General features: G+C 34.7%; 3 protein-coding genes and 1 long non-coding RNA gene across 6 annotated transcripts; 3 read left to right on the plus strand and 1 right to left on the minus strand.

The window, feature by feature from the left end:
• The first annotated feature begins 81 nt into the window (after positions 1–81).
• On the plus strand, positions 82–11190 carry LOC127068944 (general transcription factor 3C polypeptide 1). Its single transcript, XM_051005386.1, has 12 exons — positions 82–843; positions 970–1163; positions 1233–1862; positions 1978–2146; positions 2235–3175; positions 3263–3631; positions 3754–3994; positions 4079–7416; positions 7496–8013; positions 8131–8323; positions 8569–8656; positions 8746–11190. The coding sequence occupies exons 1-12, from the start codon at positions 759–761 to the stop codon at positions 8862–8864; spliced, it is 6885 nt and encodes a 2294-aa protein (XP_050861343.1). The 5' UTR covers positions 82–758; the 3' UTR covers positions 8865–11190.
• A 47-nt stretch (positions 11191–11237) lies between these two features.
• LOC127068966 (pro-resilin) lies at positions 11238–14468 on the plus strand. Its single transcript, XM_051005469.1, has 4 exons — positions 11238–11829; positions 12059–12934; positions 13042–13417; positions 13516–14468. Exons 1-4 carry the CDS (start codon positions 11821–11823, stop codon positions 13665–13667), a joined length of 1413 nt encoding a protein of 470 aa, XP_050861426.1. The 5' UTR covers positions 11238–11820; the 3' UTR covers positions 13668–14468.
• Positions 13266–14558, minus strand: LOC127068983 (uncharacterized). Its single transcript, XR_007783261.1, has 3 exons — positions 14461–14558; positions 13506–13644; positions 13266–13434 (listed from the first exon to the last, which is right to left on the minus strand). It is a non-coding gene; the product is annotated as an uncharacterized LOC127068983 (long non-coding RNA).
• Positions 14559–14817: 259 nt separating this feature from the next.
• On the plus strand, positions 14818–19264 carry LOC127068950 (anillin-like). Of its 3 annotated transcripts, XM_051005411.1 has the most exons (8): positions 14818–15235; positions 15333–15551; positions 15907–15958; positions 16041–16152; positions 16267–17444; positions 17822–18580; positions 18659–19026; positions 19114–19264. In XM_051005411.1, the coding sequence occupies exons 3-8, from the start codon at positions 15911–15913 to the stop codon at positions 19238–19240; spliced, it is 2592 nt and encodes an 863-aa protein (XP_050861368.1). In that variant the 5' UTR covers positions 14818–15235; positions 15333–15551; positions 15907–15910; the 3' UTR covers positions 19241–19264. The 3 variants fall into 3 exon arrangements, with proteins under 3 accessions (XP_050861368.1, XP_050861367.1, XP_050861366.1); XM_051005410.1 differs by lacking the exon at positions 14818–15235 and having other exon boundaries at positions 15303–15551; XM_051005409.1 differs by lacking the exons at positions 14818–15235; positions 15333–15551 and having other exon boundaries at positions 15822–15958.
• The last annotated feature ends 24 nt before the right edge of the window (positions 19265–19288 follow it).

Below are 19288 nucleotides of genomic sequence, written 5' to 3' on the forward strand. Positions count from 1 at the left end.
ATGAGTAGACACTTTAGTTATGTATTAAATCACCATCTAACGGTGAAATATTTGAACTAATCGGAACGTTGAAATAACGTATTAACCGATGAAAAAGTAAATTTGACTACATGGACAGTAAACTCCCAAAATGAGGAATTAATGGGCGTAGATGTACATACGTAATAATCTATTTGACATATAAGATATAATATATTTGATTTGACACTTTTTTAATAGAAAAAAAGAAAAACAAGAAGATATAATCTTGTCATTGAGATTCGCCATAATTTCGTGTGAATGAGTACAGCCTTAAAACTAAATATGCACGTGCCTATTGCACTTGTAAACAAATGGCTTGCAGAACGTAGAAATGATACTGATTTTTAAAAGTATTTAACGAAATTTATATTAAATGGAAATATGAAATAGGATGAATATATTTATATTCAAAAGATAGTGCAATGTGTTTATTTGTCAATTCTTTTTTTAATTGTCATATCGTTAATTAAGTGAAATAATCAATTATATTCATAAGACCGTCGAAACGCGACAGTTATTCTATTTTTTATTTTTCGTTTTATATTGATCGCAAGTTTACAAACTTTAAAAATGAATTTCTTTGACTTTTAATCGAATCATTGCAATTTCAATTGCAATATATATTTTGAATGAATATTACATGGATTAATATTAAGGATAATAACATTCTTAATTGTGTGTAGACTTTAAAAAATACATATTTTTATTCGTTCAATCAAATCTCTGGCATAATCAATATGGTATCATTTCCACCCATTAATTTAATAGATTCTGTGATAGATGAAGTGGCATTGGAAGGTTTGGATGGTATTACTTTAGAAGGTAAATCAATATTTCTTCGATGTTGTGCTTACATATTTTTCATTTATATATACACAAACACACGCATGCATGCATCATACACACATACATACACACGCAGAAAATAGTAATTATTCCTTGTTTCAGCTTTATGGTTACGTTTGGCATATAGATTTAATGATTCTTTACCATTTTCACAAGCGTTTATGATCCAAATATGGTCTATATGTGTAAAAGTTAAAGAATTTACATTTTACAAATTAGAAGTGCCAAGAAAACCACTTGTTATATTTGATCGTTACGAGTTTGTAGATCCAGATCTTGGTATTATACTTGAGCCAGTAAGTAGATATAAACACAATCTTTATCAATTTTATCTAGTTTTATATCTAAGTTCATTGTTTTTTAAGGATGATGTTCCAGAAGACATTTATCCTCATTGCCCTATATACGATCAAGCTGCTGGAATTAAAGGTTCTTGCTCGACGTATTATACTCGTAAAGTTATTATTACAGATATCCGAAATTATACTTTAGAGCAGGCGATAACAGAATATGGTCAAAGATTGGTTATTGTTGCATCTCAAAATGCAAGAGAGTATGCATTAATGGGTGATAACATATGTCCTACATTGGAATTAAGTATCATGCATTATTGTTTTCTTGAAAGAGTTGGAAGATCGCGCTATCATGGAGAAGTAACACAGGGAAAACTTAGTCTTAGCTTGCTGAAAGAAGATCCTAGAACCTTGTTTTATCATAGAAAGTTTTTACTTCGTCACAAATTGATCACAAAACAGATGCATCATCAAAAAAGTTCAGGTCACAGTTGTAGTGGTAGCTTACTACATCTACCACGATTCTTTGTAGAAAGAAAACCAAAAATCATTTTCTTGGCTGAACAGGTAATTGAGATACTTAAGATGAAAGACAATTATATTGCTGAATATGAAGAAATAAAGAAAAAATTGCAAATTGAAAATTCTATACAAAAATTAGTTAAAACATCTTTTTTTCAAAAAGTAGTCAAAACAGATCTGGTAAGTGAAACTTATTATAACTCAAATATTTTATTATTAATGTATATTCATTTTTATATAATAATCTTTTTAAAAATGAATATTTTTTTAATTAAGCTTTATTACTAATTAATAGAAGGTACCATATAGAACTCTGTATCCAAATGCAGAACCTAAGGAATGGCAACGGAAGAATGATCCGTCGAAGGAAAAAATGATAAGGGTAATACAACTGATAACTCCTGACATTGATATTGCTGAACTATGGAATAAAGATGAAATACACGAAGATGAAGAACAATTCGGTACAAATGAGATTTTAGAAGTATTTTCAAAAATATTATAAATCTCTTTTCATCCATGTTTGGAATAATTACTATTATCTTATTTTAGAATTAGATATCTCTGATCACAAATACAATGTTCCTTATCTCAAGCAAGCTAATAATGTGATAGAGGAGAGCAATAGTGATGGTGTTTCTCAAGGAAATTTAACTAAAAATATGGGTTTAACAAAATTACAATGTAGAACTATATTACGTAATTTAGTGAAAGTAAATATTGTAGCAACATACATGAATGATGCAGGTAGACAAAGAGTAACGAAATATGTATCTAAAAAGTTTGAGAAAAGTAGCATGATGAGTAAGCAATTTCAAAAAGAGATATACAAAATTAAAGAACTTACAAAGCAGATCTCAAATAAGAACGATAAAGCTATACCAAAACAAGAGGATTTACAGAAAAAAGAAAATAATGAATTTTATATGCATCAAGTTAAAACTATAGAAAAAGTAAATTATCCCACAATTATTGATAACAATACAATTGGACATTCTCATAGCGAAGAGCAGAAACATTGTATTAACATTGATGAATTAAGAAAAGTATTTCATATTGTCAGTAAAATATTTTGGAAATATCGTATTACAAAATCTCAAACTAGATACAAATGTACGTCCTTGAATATGTCGGAAAAAATGGCAAACTTAAAATTTTTAAAGGAGCAAAGACATAAAGAAAAGGCAATACAAGATGAAAGGAGAACAGAAGAGACAAAAGATAATTTTGAACATTCCACAGCTATATCTAAAATTTCGAATAATCTTAAAGCTGTATCAATATATAAGAGTATACAAACAAACTTGGTCGCGCAAAATCCGGTGCGAACTGGTAAACCAGTTAATGAAATATTTGGTTTCATGGAGGACGTTGAGAATAGTGAGAAAAAAGGTATATCTAACATTACTTACAGATTACTAAGGCGAGCAAATATGATTATCGAGTCTGTCAAGGAGCACCAAGTTATCGATGATATGACTAAGTTAATGAAGGTAAATCACAACAATAAAACACGTTAAACGTCATATCAAATCAATGGCACGATGATCATAAGTTAAAATTCACATTAATTATTTCAGATGATAAATGGTGAAGAAGATAAGGAAGGTTATGATGTGAAGATAGACAAAAAATCTTTGATCAGGTTATTGCAGAAATTAGCCAAAGATAATTTGGTAAAAAATATAAAGTTAACCCTTAGTGCTAATGGTAGAGAAAAACACTTGACTTTTATATGCGATCCCAATATTGACACAGATCACACGGTAATAAAGTCGGCTGTAGAGCAAGCAAAAGTTAAATTTTGTTTATTGGGATCACAAAAAAATAAAGCGAATCCCAAAAATAATATGGATAAGACACGTTTACATAATTTGGACAATACAAATAAAAATGATAAAAGACCTAAAAAGCTATCGGCTATACCAACTACTTCCAAATATGATCCGGTATGTAGTAAAAAAGTTTTTAAAGTTAATGTATTTTTATGTAATAATAAATGGAATGCAGTAATTCTTTCTTCAAAATTATAATTACGAAGGCACGTAAATGCTTTATTTTGTACTTTTAGAAAGCAGCTCGAAGACTTGGATATAGTCCTAAATTTGTCCGTATGCAAGCACTTCATGTTCTTTTATATTATTTAGTTTATGAACATCCTGGAGAGGAAACGCTTTCTAAAAATGAACAAATACAACTGTTGCGGGCTAATGATTTTAGTATCACCGACAGTTTGGCTCAAGAAATGAGTAAAATTTATACCACAGAAGTAGGATGGAAGATGTTTATGCCACCTTTACCAAAACATAATGGTAAGAATAGCGCAAAGTATGCAGGACTTTGCAAGATTTTATGAGCAAGATTTATGAATATATCACGATTCTTTGTTATATCAGGTTGGCCAAAAGGTTGGACTTTAATGTGTGATGTTCTGTTACGCATTCCTCTATCAATTTTTTTAAAAGTCCATAGTGTCCCATTTATTATATCAGGCTTGGAATATTATACGAATCATCCTATCAGAAAACACTATTTAGTAAAGGATCTTCCAATTAATATTCGTAATACTTTACTACATGCACGAAAGTATATATTTGATATTCATGAAACCATGACTAGATTATGTTATATTGGACTGATACAGTTCGGACCGCAGAAATTAAAAGAAAAAGATCAGGTATTTCTTTATGTAAATCGTCGAAGTGAATTAATGGATACAACTTCGTCCGCACCTGGATATCACAAAATTGAGGAAAAAACGTACCCCGTAACAAAATATAATTTCAATGAAATGTATATAGTTGAAAAATATTGGTACGATATGTGGAATATATGTGTTAACACTCCTCTAGGGGGTAGGCTCGCAGTTCAGGGTAAAGATATATTATTAGAGGATTTGAGTAAAAAGAGCGACATGATACAAACGATAGTAGCTCGTTCTGCCGAAGAAGCTATACAATTAGATACTGGTAAAGTACCTGGAGATCATAAAGGTGCAGCTGGTATCGATTCCGCATTTTTCGCACACTTGAAACGTAATTGGAATTGGAATAACAATTACATGGCGCGACATCAACCAACAAAAAATGTAGGAAATAAAAATATGACATATAAGAGAGATGCTTATTTATCGACAATAAAAGCAGCGCCTGTCAAATTCACCGAATTTTCTGGATTAAAGAAAGTATCAGGACCTACTATTATAAGTGCTACTGATTTGAAAAAGAAAGCGCAATCAAACAAAATTGCTGAAATTTCAAATAAATCCATAAAGCACGAGACATATACAACATTTCGTAGGTCAAAACAGAAATCATTTATCAGACGAGTTTTACCTAAGAAGGGAAAAAAATCACGTGTGAAATATGATGAAATTGATTATCGTGCGCTTCAACTAATGCATAAATTGCGCGTCGATTGGCAACCACACGAAGATAATATATTACTTGTATGTAAAGTCGCCATGATGTATCTGTGTCCAAATCCTCGAAAACAAGTGGTAACATTTAATATGGTCAGAGATGTTTTACGCTCTTATTCTCTCAGTTCTTATAATAAAACATCCCGGGCTTGTCAAAGAAGACTTTTGTATATGCTTAGACAGCCACAAACAGTTAATAGCGTAACTCTAGGAGTAGAAGAGATAAGGCAAAATTTCTTCATTAATAAACGATTTGGTGGTATCACGGAGAAGATTAAAGAAGAATGTCCGAATCCTTGCGCGTATGAAAAACGCATAGCTGAAATATTTAAAAATCTCGTTGATTACGTAGCTAAAAAGTATTACGATATTTCAGAAATGGGGCCAAACGAACCTATCGTTGTACCGAAAACGGTACAAGAGTTTAATATATTTTATAAAGTGGTATACCCTACTAAATCATTTAATCCGGGCTTTGTTAAGGATATTCGATGTATTAACGACATACATTCTGCTACAATTAATTCTGTTATTCATAGTTCAATGTGTTCTGGAAAAGATAAAAGATCTTGGGCGTACCAATTATTTAAAGTGTATCAACAGTATCCAGAGGTTCTTTTGCGAAACGCTATGGCCAAAATTAGGGCCGATCAAATGGTTACAATAAAAAAGAATGATATGTGTCTAACGAAGAAGTATGCCAATTATATGCCAATGAGTAGTTCACAGTATCAGTTTAGTACCAATTATATTTACAAGTTTCAAAATAAATGGCCGTATGATTTATATAAGGAATCGTATGATGCTTTCTTCAAACTTATTCAATGGTATTCTAAGTCAAAGAAAAGTAACACTTTTGAAAATGTCGCTTCTTCCAATGGTATTGAAATTATTCCGGTTACTGGTGGGGTTGTTGCCATGATACATGATTTTATGGCACAGGATAAGCTCGATTTCGATATTGCGATACCAGATCAAGTAATTACATTAGATCAGAGATTAACAGAAAAGGATGAAACTTATTTCAGAATTGCACAAAGATATAAAGATATTTTAGATGGTTTAGATTATTTCAAAGACAATTCAAATAAAAAGAAGAATTTTATAGAAAACATCAATAAAATCTCAATATTTGAAAAAGACACAATTGTTGAACATCGCGCTAACGAGTCATCCAGTCCTGAAGAAGTTATAAATAATGATGTCGACGACGGGCACAATTCTTGTCCTGAAGGAAAAAGAAAAGTTGCTAAGTATGGTTACTCTGGATTAAAACTTAGTGGAATAGATAAACTTACGAATTCATGTTTTGAAAACTTACACCACGAAGATCTAAGTATGAAAGATCTAAATGAAGAAAATAATGCAACAAATTTTGAAAATATAACTAGAGCCACGTTAAACAATACAGACGGAGAAAAGTTAGATAACAATTTGGAGAATTTTGATAATTTAACAGACTCCTCGTCTGATATGTTTATGGATAAAGAAAAATCACAAAGGAAATGTTTAAAGAAAAAATTATATACTGATAATCGTGAAATAGATTCGATGGAACCAACTTCAAAGAAAGCTAAAATCTATGATGATAATCAATATAGCATATTAGATTCATCCAGCGACGTTACGCAAAGTAATATTCAAACACATTTAAATAAGTGCCTAGTTAATTTCGATGAAAGGAATTTTAAAAGTGCTACTTTATTAAATTCAGAGCCTTCGAATGAGAATTCAGTTGAAAGCTCTAAGTCTACAGAAAATGAAAGTGTAAATCCAGAAAATGCGAGTCAAAATAATATCGAATATAAAAAAACATACGATAATGCATTTACTCGTGTAAGTAATATAATACGTAGTACATCCGAGGATAAAAATTATGGAAATGCAAATGCCAAAGTCGATGACACAAATGACGTTCAGAAACGATATACAAGATTAGCTCTTTTAAAAATAAGAGAGGAGCTGAATGAACTCTCAGTAACTGATAGTCACCACGCCCACGAATATTTCGTCGTCAATATGTTTAAAATTTTTTATTACTTAGAATCATCAAAGGCACAATATCGTGAGGATTATGAAGACTTTAAAAGCCATTCCGTACCGCTTGATATATTACCTTTAAAATTAAAAACTGTCTCTGAAATCATAAACGAATTAAATAAATTTGCAATTTTTCCGAAAAGCAATACTTCATATACCGATTTCAAGAAAAATATGCAAGGAAAAGTATCACATAACTGGACGAAAATTGATGCTATATATATATTTGTGAGAGAAAAGAAAGAAATAGGAGCTAGTTCGGAAGAACTGATGGTAAGAATATTTATTAATATAATAATAAAAGTTCATATGACGCGATGATATGATAATTTATAACTCGAAATGATTTCAGCAAAAATTTCGAAAGGACTTTGGAAATGAGCTGTATGATATAGTTTCTCTTTTAATTGAAAATTATTTGTTTTTACGTTCTGGTGTAACTACGCCTCGATATATACATCACCATTATGCAAATCCTTGGTTGATACATTCTTATAAGATTTTTCGTTTGGAAAGAGAGTCACTTTTACCAATACCTAAAGGTAGTATATACTTAACGGAAAGTGAAACTGTTGGTGAAATTAATAGTGATGATAATAAAGATAATGATATTGATCATAATAAAAATTCATTGGAATCATCAATATGTGAAGATGTAACAATGATTAATAACTTTGAAAAGGAAGAAAAAGAAGAAAAGACGTCTTTAATTGATAATGGTACTGCAGATCAAAATGCTACAATTATAGGTCTCTCTGGTGAGAGTGAAAAGGAACAAAATGCATGTGCTGCAAAAAGATTACAGAGAAAGAGAATATCTTTGCTTCCACAAAAGGATGTATATACATCTGCCAAAAGATTAGATTTTACGTAAGAGTAAACGAGATATTATTAATTATGGAGTAAAGATATACTTAGATTTAATTGTACATGTTAAAAAATCATGTGTGTGTGTGTGTGTGTTAAATGCACTTTTAATGATTTCAGTACTGCTGAGGAAATAAGGGTAGTCATGAAACCCTGGATTCGCGTAGATGGCGTTTTAAATCGTAGAGTGCTGGATCGCATGTTGGGAGCAGTTTTAACATATTGTTTAACACATCCTGGTGTTATATTAGCCAAAGTACAAAATAGATTTAGTCCAGCTTTACAACCGTTCCATACTCGCGAATTGGTTGAGGTTTGAATATTTATTTTAATGATATAAAATAAGCAATTGTAGATAATATAATATGTATTCGTCAAATGCTTAATTTAATAAATAAATTCATTTTTGTGTGTCGTCGCTTAAACGACATTCAATACCATAATATTGTAATATCGAATTGAATGATAATTCAATATTGTGATATCGTAATATTGAATTGAACGATAATTATAAAATCGTAACATTAATTAAATGAACATTTAATTTTATTGTTGTAGATACTGGTTAAGTTAGGCTGTTTAGAGAAGAAGTTATTGAAAAAACAACACGTGACTTTGTTTTCAAAGCCTGCACCTGTTAAACCAAGTAAGTATCATCCATTAACGTTAAGACCATTGAGATTATGTACCCTTTAACGTTTTAACACAATACATTCATTCTCTTGTTACAACTAGAAACAGACGAAGAGTGGGCGAACGAAGAAGAAATATTTATAGAGCCTTTGATGGGAGCGATAATAAAATTTAGTATATTTTTAAGTACTAAGATGTACAATTCGGATTTTATTCCATAACGATAATATAAACGTTACCAAGCTAATAAGAATCTGAGCTAAAGGAGTTAGTTATTGCGAGTGTCGCGTTTCGTTTCATATACGAAACAGCCTTACTAGTCAACAAATGTTAGTGTGCCTGATGAAAAATATTCTTTCATCGAGACATTTCAAATGTCTCCGTGTCGTATTTGAATATTATATTTTCATACTATTAATATCCAGAAGTGCATGTAACAATAATCTAATATCGCTACGCACTCAGGTATCGTATGGGTATCTTCGTATATTGACAAAGAAAGGTACGTTTATCAAAGTCTTGCTGATCAAGCTTAGCTCATTTTGTTAGTTTTTTTTTTTTTTTCTTTTTATGAAAATATCTGTGATCATAATTTATTAGGTATCTTTTACGTTTAGATGTCTTTTACATGTAACTATGGCGTACATGTGAGTTCATTATAATATTAATTTTTTATAAATTCTATTGTAAATAAATTGGTATTTACACAATCTCGTCGATAATCGTTTAAATGATGTAACTCCTATATGTAGTAGAAAAAATTATTCTAACAAACAATACGTCATCTCATAATACAGATATACACCGTATAACCGCATTGCATCGTCAGCGTCACGAGATGTTGCAATTCTTCGAGGCAGCTGTAGATCGATGTAGGGGCAGTAAATTGGATCAGGTGAAGAGAGTATTGCCTAACTGTAGTATGAGCGCACATCTTTCGACGCAAGTCCTGCAACACTTTCACACATCAAGTAGAAGTGGTGAAACGCTTTGGACATGCGGGCAAATTTAACCGATGAATTCCGCATTTTAACTGACAGAAAACGGATCTTCGAATAACGATTTGCGTGGCCCTTGGATATGACCTTTGCATATATATGTAGTTATCACAAGGAAATAATATGATTTCTATTGATCGATATATTCAAGGAAGAAATAGAATTTTCTCCAAACAGACCTCTATACAATGTTTGATAGGATATTATACTAATTAGAATGAAAGTATAGGATGACCCAATGAAACGGCGATACGGAGTACGCATACGTGCATATATGAAAAATCACTTTTATAGAAAAAAAATTATGATTTGTAGATAGGCAAGTATTAAGTCGAACCGATTAGAAAAACCAACGAATCCTACTATTCCACGCTTATACAGTCGATGAAAGTACTGTTACAATAAATCCATGACGCAACTTTGCATAATGTATCCCTATCTCGTGCAGCATCCTACGTTGCCACCAACCATGAAGCACTGATTGCATAAAAACATTGCATATAAAGGGGGGACGGACATAGGTACATGCTTGAGAGCATCGTCTCGACAATGATAACACTCGAAGCGATCTGATTTATAATAATCGAAGAAAACGGAAGAAAAAGAAGAAGTAGAAGAAGAAATCTTGCTTGTTAGCACATCGAGCTTCGATGTTTCGCTTCTGTTACCGCATTCGACACGCATCGAGTTCATCCTCCTCTTTAATGATCTCTTAAATCGAAAGTAGGTGACTTGGATCTTAAAGTTAACAGTCGAACCATTTCAATTGGACGTACATCTATTTTATGAAAGTGAATCCTTCTTGCGTATGGTCCATGGAGTCAAAGGTCATCGTCTCTTGTGAAATAATCCTTCAAGACGCAAGGAAGATCTTTCTTCCTTGCCAAAAACGATTTAGCCCTTGAACGATGCTTCGGGCGTAAGCGTATGACGAAGATATTGTAAGCCCATCCCGGATATTGAGTTCAATGAGGCTTCCGCCGGGCTTCCTTGTCTTACAATTAAATTATTAGATCTTATAAAAAAATATATTATATTATATATATTTAGATATATCGCATATGTTTTAAAATGAACGTTATTATGAAATATCGTTCGCACAATTTACCGTAAATTTCTTTTATAAATCGCTGAAAATAACGCTTGTAAGAAGGATTGAAGGATAACTTAATAGGATCGTGCAGAGTAAGATGGGAGTAGACGATCGATGTATTAATAATTACTTCCGTAATCGAGATATCTCAAGTGGTGCAATATTTCGGAGTACATAAACATCTCGTGGGATGCTGTCGCGCTTTCTCCCCTCAATTTCTTTTACGATTCATCTCGCGTGACTGAGCGCGTAAGTTACATGTTTCTCCTGAAAAAAAAGAAAAAGGAAAAAAAAAAAGAAATTACACATTTTATGTAATTACGAATCGCGTTCTTTTGTGCGAAAGATATTCCGTAACGCAGCGTCCATTTTATCAAATAATAATGCTAACGATATTGTTAACATTGAGTTAATTAATCTCTTAAAGACACTACGTTAAAAAGTATATTTTATAGTTATTGACATTTTATACAAATATATGTAAATATTTTTCTTTATTTATCTTTAATATTTTGTAAGCGCACGAAGACGAGCCGAAGTTTCACTGTACAAGTGTTTCATTTGAAACACTCGATGTGCATTCGAATGCTCGATTATCCGAATAAAACGAAGCGATCTTGGAGCAGACGTAATATGTAAGATCGATTGGTAACGATACGATACGGGATTCGTAATCCATAAGATATAGGACATAGGCTGCTTGCCTGGTTCGCATCTTTAATCCCACTCTTCTTCACCGTCACCGAGCACCGATACACCACCGTGACATAGTTATACCGATTCTCCTTGTAAATCTTGCCGCTTGCACCAAACCATGATCCACAAACGCGGATGAGTCTCGGTATATATAAACCGGATTAGAGACCAAAGTTTGTCATTCACTCATCGCTACCCCATCCTGACAGAGGCTCTCTCTCAGGGAGAGCCTTAGGAGCATCGACGTGCTAAAGCACCCTTGGAAAAGTCAATAGTCTTGAGAAGACTTCAACGTTTTCCTCCAAAAGGGGAAAACGAAAGATATTCCATCGAGCTCGTTGTTCCACGGATCCGTACGTGTTCAACACGGATTTATACGTTAGCATAAAAATGTTCAAGGTAAGCGATCGTCCACAGAGCATTTTTACAATTTCTACATAGACGATATCGTAGAGATGGATATAGCTATTTTTCTAAGATTCGATGAACCTTATTTCTACGTATCATTAAAATTTTTCACATTATCCCGCTTACGTCTCTCGTATTGTCTCCAAGTAATTGATCAAGTATGTCATTATTCTGTTAGATTGAAATTAGCGATAATAAAATATCCATTCCGTTGTTGTAGTTTGTGATAGCGACCATCATCGTAGGTCTGGCTTTGGCACGGCCAGAACCTCCCGTAAACTCTTACTTGCCTCCTGGTGCAAATGGTGGTCAGGGTGGAAACGGAGGTGGTTTTGGTGGACCTTCCAGCGAATACGGTCCACCAGGATTTGGCGGAGGAAACGGCGGAGGAAACGGTAGGGGTAACGGAAGACCACCGAGTAGTAGCTACGGTGCTCCCGGAGGTGGAAATGGATTCGGTGGAGGCAACGGCAACGGCAACGGCAACGGCAACGGAAGGCCGTCAAGTAGTTACGGAGCACCTGGAGGCGGTGGAAATGGATTTGGCGGAGGTTCGGGAAACGGGAGACCTTCCAGCAGTTATGGGGCTCCTGGAGCTAACGGAAACGGATTCGGTGGGAACGGCAATGGAAGACCATCGAGTAGCTACGGAGCACCCGGTGGAGGCAACGGATTTGGTGGAGGTTCAGGAAACGGGAAGCCTTCTAGCAGTTATGGCGCTCCAGGAGCTAACGGAAACGGATTCGGAGGAGGCAATGGCAATGGAAGACCATCGAGTAGTTACGGAGCACCCGGTGGAGGCAACGGATTCGGTGGAGGCAACGGATTCGGCGGAGGCAACGGATTCGGAGGAGGCAATGGCAATGGAAGGCCGTCGAGTAGTTACGGAGCACCCGGAGGTGGAAACGGCGGTGGATTTGGAAACGGAAGGCCTTCTAGCAGTTACGGAGCTCCCGGAGGTGGAAATGGATTCGGTGGAGGTCAACCAAGTTCTTCCTACGGTGTCCCTGGTGCTGGCGGTTCTAACGGAGGTAATGGAGGCTATGGAGGAGGAAATGGAGCTGGTTACAACGGCAACGGACAGGATGAAAGTAACGTAAGCTTGAAATTTTATGAGAAAGAAATCAACCGAGCGTTGAATCTTTGATTTACGTTGATTTACTGATCATTCAGCATACCGATCGTTATATAATTTTATTTTAGGAACCTGCCAAGTACGAGTTCTCGTATGAAGTAAAAGACGATCAATCTGGAGCTGACTTTGGACACACGGAGAGCAGAGATGGCGATCGTGCCCAAGGCGAATTTAACGTTTTGCTTCCTGACGGTAGAAAACAAATAGTTGAATACGAAGCTGATCAAGAAGGCTTTAAGCCTCAAATTAGGTACGAGGGAGAAGCGAACGCCGAAGGATATCCTTCCGGTGGGCCTGGCGGTAACGGTGGCGGCTATCCCTCCGGTGGACCTGGCGGTAATGGTGGTAATGGTGGTTATCCCTCCGGCGGACCTGGCGGTAATGGTGGTAACGGCGGCTATTCTTCCGGTGGTCCCGGCGGTAACGGAGGAAACGGTGGAAATGGTACGGTTTACTTACTACTACAATTTGAGAGATACTTTGTTCGTTCAAAATAATATATCAGTCCTTATCATAATAGATAATTTCTTACTTTTACGTAGGAGGCTTTGGACGATACAACGGCGGTGGCAACGGTGGTAACGGTGGTAACGGTGGTTACTCATCAAATGGATTTGGTGGTGGTGGTGGTAATGGTGGATATCCTTCTGGCAGTGGCGGTGATGCTGCTGCTAATGGTGGATATCAATATTAAACGGATAGTTAAATAATCTCGTATTTTACTTATAGAGAAAATAATACACCTTTTAAGCAAGATGCGCGTTTAATACGTGAGGTTGTCTAAATTTGGCACGTCTTAAGGAAGATCGATGACGCACGGAATAACGTGCTCTAGGACGAAGGGGTGAAAGGGAAGAGGAAGCGAATGGAATAGCGCGTCCGAAAGATGAGTACATCTTGCCCACGCGTGCTCTAAATCCGAACAATAAGAGATAATCGAACGTACGCGGCATTGAGTAACGAGACGCCATTACGTAACCTAATGAAAAGGAATCTTCTTTCATTTACCAGTGCAATTAATCTACAGGCTCCTTTTTGATGTCGCACCGATTCGTTCGTTCCAGATTTAAAAGACAACCTTTTACGTAATGAACGCCAGTATATATACATACAGTTAACCTCAGAACTAATTATTAGAGAAAGTTGAGAGATTTCATTTTCAGAGATAATATATATAATAATATGTACGATTCATCGACTTTCAAAGACGTTAAGGACACGCTTTAGTTTATATGAGAAAGTATTTCTTCTTTATATACGTATGTGTATGTGCGTCTATATGCATATACATATATACGCATAAACATATATGGATACATATACACACATATATATGAGGGAACAATAGTAAACACGCTTCTTCTTTTATTATCAATTATCTTTCAGGTAAGGTTAAGATGTCTCCTTTTACGGAGTACAAAGTATCTCGGTAATCTTTTAAGCTATCAGCGATACTTTATATTTATTAGTATATTTAATGTACGTACCTAATATACCCTTGCACAGAATTTTTTTATATATTTAAACGCGTAGTCATAGGAAAGAGAGTATCCGCATGAATATACGCTGTGCGGTAAGTCAAACCGTGTGTTCTACTCTTCACTCATATATACTTGTTGTATTAAATTAGCAAAATACTCAAATGCTATTAAATAGGAATTATGTATTACTGTTTCTTGTGTGTGTGTCTGTGTGTATATATATATGCATATATATATATATATATATATATACATGCATGCATATAAAAAAATATATATATATCTATTCTACATATTATATGAATAAAATGTGATATAGAAAATGCACAAAATCAAAGATTATAATCAATGGAACCTGATTTAACCGAACTCGAAACTTGTTTCCAAATAATAGATAAAACGTCACAAATCGATATACACATTTGCGTTTACACGACAACGCTCTTTTATACATACTTTGCCTACCGTCGGGGACTAACTCGTTATTGACACGCTTCTATACATAATTTGCCTATTGTCGGGGGCCGACTTTCAAAACTAGTTTGGAATTTTAATACTAGATGGAGTTAATTACACATGATTACCATTACCATTGACATTGATTACTTAAAACTATCTTGTTCTTTTAAAAACGTTGTTTAATTCAATTAATGGAGATATAAATAAATGTATAAATATAAAAGCAATCTTATTGTAGAAGTACTTTCAAAAGTATTCTTATATTTATCTTTAATAGATTTGCTGAGATCACTCAGTGTACAATGTAAAAATTATTGAAACAGTCGGTGTCTAGTTATAAAATCCTAAGTGATGGTATTCTTCTCTTATCATTAGTATGCCATATCCTATCCTCAACTGTGTATCGTTTTCATTTCTAGAGTGACGGTGAAGGACGAATTTATCTATTAGTTAAAGCATTCGTTTCAATGCTCTTTTCAATAAGATACGGTGAAATATAACTTAAACGATGATAAATTCATAATTAATTAAAAACATGGGTGAAATACATTTTATTATTTAAACGTTAATTTATCGCAAGTTCCACGTGTTTACAAATATTTGAAATCATCTGGAAAAAGAGATCGAAAATAAATAAGGTAAATGTTGTATTAAAATACATAATTATATTTAAGCAACGTATAAAAATAGTGCAAATTTATATAGATCATTAGTTTCATTGTTAATTTTATTTAAGAAAAAGTTTAATCGGTAGTAACATTACGAGAAATATTACGATCTATTTATGTTGAAATGTCATGTAGGACAATACTGTTTGTATCGTGTCAATAAGACGAACGAACGTAAATCAGATGTTTATATTTGTGCTTTTTCAAAAGATGCGGAGAGAGATCAGATTAATTTATTAGATGAGATTAATTTTAAATAGATAAAAAAAGAATAATGATAAAAATGTAATGTGTTAATGAACGAACCATTCGTTCGTTGTTACAGAATTATGGTCTTGTCAAATTCAATGGATAACGCGGAAGAATCGTTTATGCGCGTAAGTCAATAATCGAAAATAAATTAATAACATTAGAATAATTTTGATTGTGGGACGATTGTTTTTTCTTTTTGTTTCGCAGCGTTTTATATGTCGTGCTAATGTAAAAAAACAAGGGTCCTTCGAATCGCCAGCGATACAACCAAGAAGAAAAATGAACATTTTATACGCAATAAGTATCTATCGGTTTAAAGGTACGCATTTTTTAAATGCCTCGTATTTTTTTAATACTTATCGATCCCGTACATTTAAAATCTATTGTTGTTTATTTATTTATTTATTTTTTTACATATGTATATATGAACCAGGTTTCAGACACAAATGTACCAGACTGTCTAGTACTGCTTTGGACTGTTTAAATAAGGAAATTCTCATAAAATCTGAAAATTATGCGAAGGATATCCCGATTCCAAGTAAATTTCTAGAAAATAAAATTTTCCTAGACGAATGTAAGAGAGATATAATGACAAAAAAATGTCAAAATTGGGACATAAAAATAGAAACGACATTATACGATGACGATGTACCATTGTATAATATCTTCATTCCACAATTAATAGGAATAACGAAGGATGCTTTGCCGGGCGAGGAATCGAATGTCGACCTTGTCAAAGAGAAATCGCAAATTACACGTAAAGATAACAAAAACGATGAGAAATCTTTGAAAACCGACAAGAATTTAAACGAGGCGACTGAAACGAATGAAACGACCAAAAAGGAAACACCCTATACTCGTCTGAATGAGGCGATCAAAGATCTGAAGGAACATATGGAATTAGAATGTAAAATTAATCCAATAGACCAATCGAAAGTACCTCTCGATCTTCGGATCAATTCCAACGTTCGGGACGAAGGACTGACGGAATGCGTGCCTGATAAATACAAAGCTTTCGGAGATACTTCCAACGAAATAGTATCACACAATGCCGAACGTATCGAAGAAAAATTGGACGAAGGATGCCCGATAGATTTGGCTATGTCACAGTATCAAGCTACTCCCGTTTCTAGAAATAATAAATTTAACAAAAATAAAAAAATAGAGAAACCCAAACGAATGAGGCCGAACTTGGAATCCACCAGAAAATCCTCTCCTATAGATCTTACGAAAAAGAATGTATCCCCGTCTTCGGTACAGAGTACGATTTCAACGATAACGCCTATCGTCTCGTCAAAATTTGTGACGGAGGAGAAGAACGATGATAAATATTCGTGTGAAAGTTCGGAATTCACGGAAAATATTGTTCCGTCGGTGCAGAAATTTTTAGACAACGATCTTGGCAATGAACTCTCTACCACTTCTTATATCGCTTATACCACGACGAATTCATACGAAGGAAATATATGTCAAAATAGAATCGAGGAACCCGTAACACCTCCTACGGGACAAATTCATAATCCTAGACTATTGGCAAGCGAACCACCTCCGCAAGGCAATATAAATAGGAAATCGAGATTGTTCAGATCTCTTTCGCAAAGAATTAAAAGGGTATCGTAAACTTTTCTTTGCAATTTAATTTCGCGTCCTGCATACAGGCGTGTACGAATATTGCCTAATGTCGGGGGCACGATAGCAAAATTAGTTCGAATACTTGATCACCAATGGCGCTAGTAGTTTACATTATCGTTGACGTCTCGCAGCGAAGACTATTATTTACAGGGATCTGTACTTCCCCTGCGTCTAGAGTAATAGAACGCGTGCGTGTCCGTGTTCGTGCGTATATATACATATTTCTTTTTTATTTCGTTTCCTTTCTATTTCTTTATAAAACTAAGCGATCATTGATATCAATCAAAAGGGGACCCATTGCATCAATTAATATTCATGTCGTTCGAAGATAACAAAAATGACTTGTTCTTTTTTAGATATCACGAACGTTCGTCAACACCGAGGAAGGGCGAACCGACGAATCCATAATAATTTTAAACTATAATGACAAAATACAAGAACTCTTACAGAAACTCGAGATACAACAAACGTTGATACACCAAGCGAGCAAGGCGTTGAACTTATGTAACGCTATGAAAACGTTTCAACATAGTGCTCAACACATCGAGTCGGAACGACTGTTGCTTCTATCAACTCTTAAGAAACAGGCTGTATTGAGTGAAATTAAACGGATCAATGGACCGAACGATAACGTCGTTGAGCTATACGAACAAGGCGAAGTTAATATCACGAACATCGGTTTACGTCTCAAAGAAGACGTTTTAAGCTTGATAAGTCAAACTCCCGACGTATTCGAATGGTTTCTCGTGACGGTGACACACGAGTCAATGGTCTGGGCAACCATCGCTATGAATTATTCCATCGAAAGCCCAACGACAATTTCTTTTCCCGACACGATAACCATACCAAATCTCGGTCCGAACTTTAAGATCGTAATCAACGTCTATAGCTTGCAATTAAGAAGCACGAGTTACGATAAAAAGGAGGGACATTCTTGTAATAATAACGTTTCGTGTCCTTCGCCCACTAACTTATGGAGGAGAGCGGAGAGATCACGACTCAGGCAAAATGAGATACAATGTTCGAGCATCAGGGATACGTCCTTCGAACCTTCGGGATACGCCGAGTTGACGCTTCAAGATATACACGAAGTTTCTCCTTGGTCCCTATTATCGGTGAATTCTTTATTTAACGTTGAAAACATCAACTCTTAACCGTTAAAGACTACATCTTATTTAAACATTGTTTCACAGGTACCTTCGAATTCGATCTTGCAAGGTATAATAGATCTCGAGTTTTCTTGTAAGATTCGGATATCGGTCGTTCACGCAGGTTTCTTGACGCACGGCAACGAAGCCGGAGGATTTGCCGCATGGAATCGACGATGGTGCGTTCTCGATGGGAGTCTCTTAAAATTCTGGAACTACCCGCAGGAACAAGATTCGAGGCCCCCGTTGTTCATCATCGACTTGACTTGTTGCACCTCCAACGAGGTACAGGTGGTGGATAGGTCGCTTTGTGCCAAACCTCGTACTCTTATGTTTAAAACCACTAGAGAAAGAGTACCCCACGATAAAAACAGTATGCTCCTCGAGTGCGAGTCTTCTTACACTGTCGTAAGGTAAACTTAACGTCTTTGGATACGATAGCTTTGTCAAATGTGGAAAAAGAAATTTTTAATATTCTTCCCCGTTTACCTTTTTTACAGAAACTTGTTGTCGTGCGATACCATAACCGATCTGATGGAATGGAGGTCGAAATTAAATTACGTGTTATCCTTATTGCGCAACTGGAACTCGAGAAGGAACGATTTGATTCCTACCACTGAGTTGTAACAGTTCACTTAAGTATCCCCGTATAATTCAAGTTAACGCGTCTCTCCT

Source organism: Vespula vulgaris, chromosome 14, assembly GCF_905475345.1.
Source record: "Vespula vulgaris chromosome 14, iyVesVulg1.1, whole genome shotgun sequence".
Taxonomy (NCBI): Eukaryota; Metazoa; Arthropoda; class Insecta; order Hymenoptera; family Vespidae; genus Vespula; species Vespula vulgaris.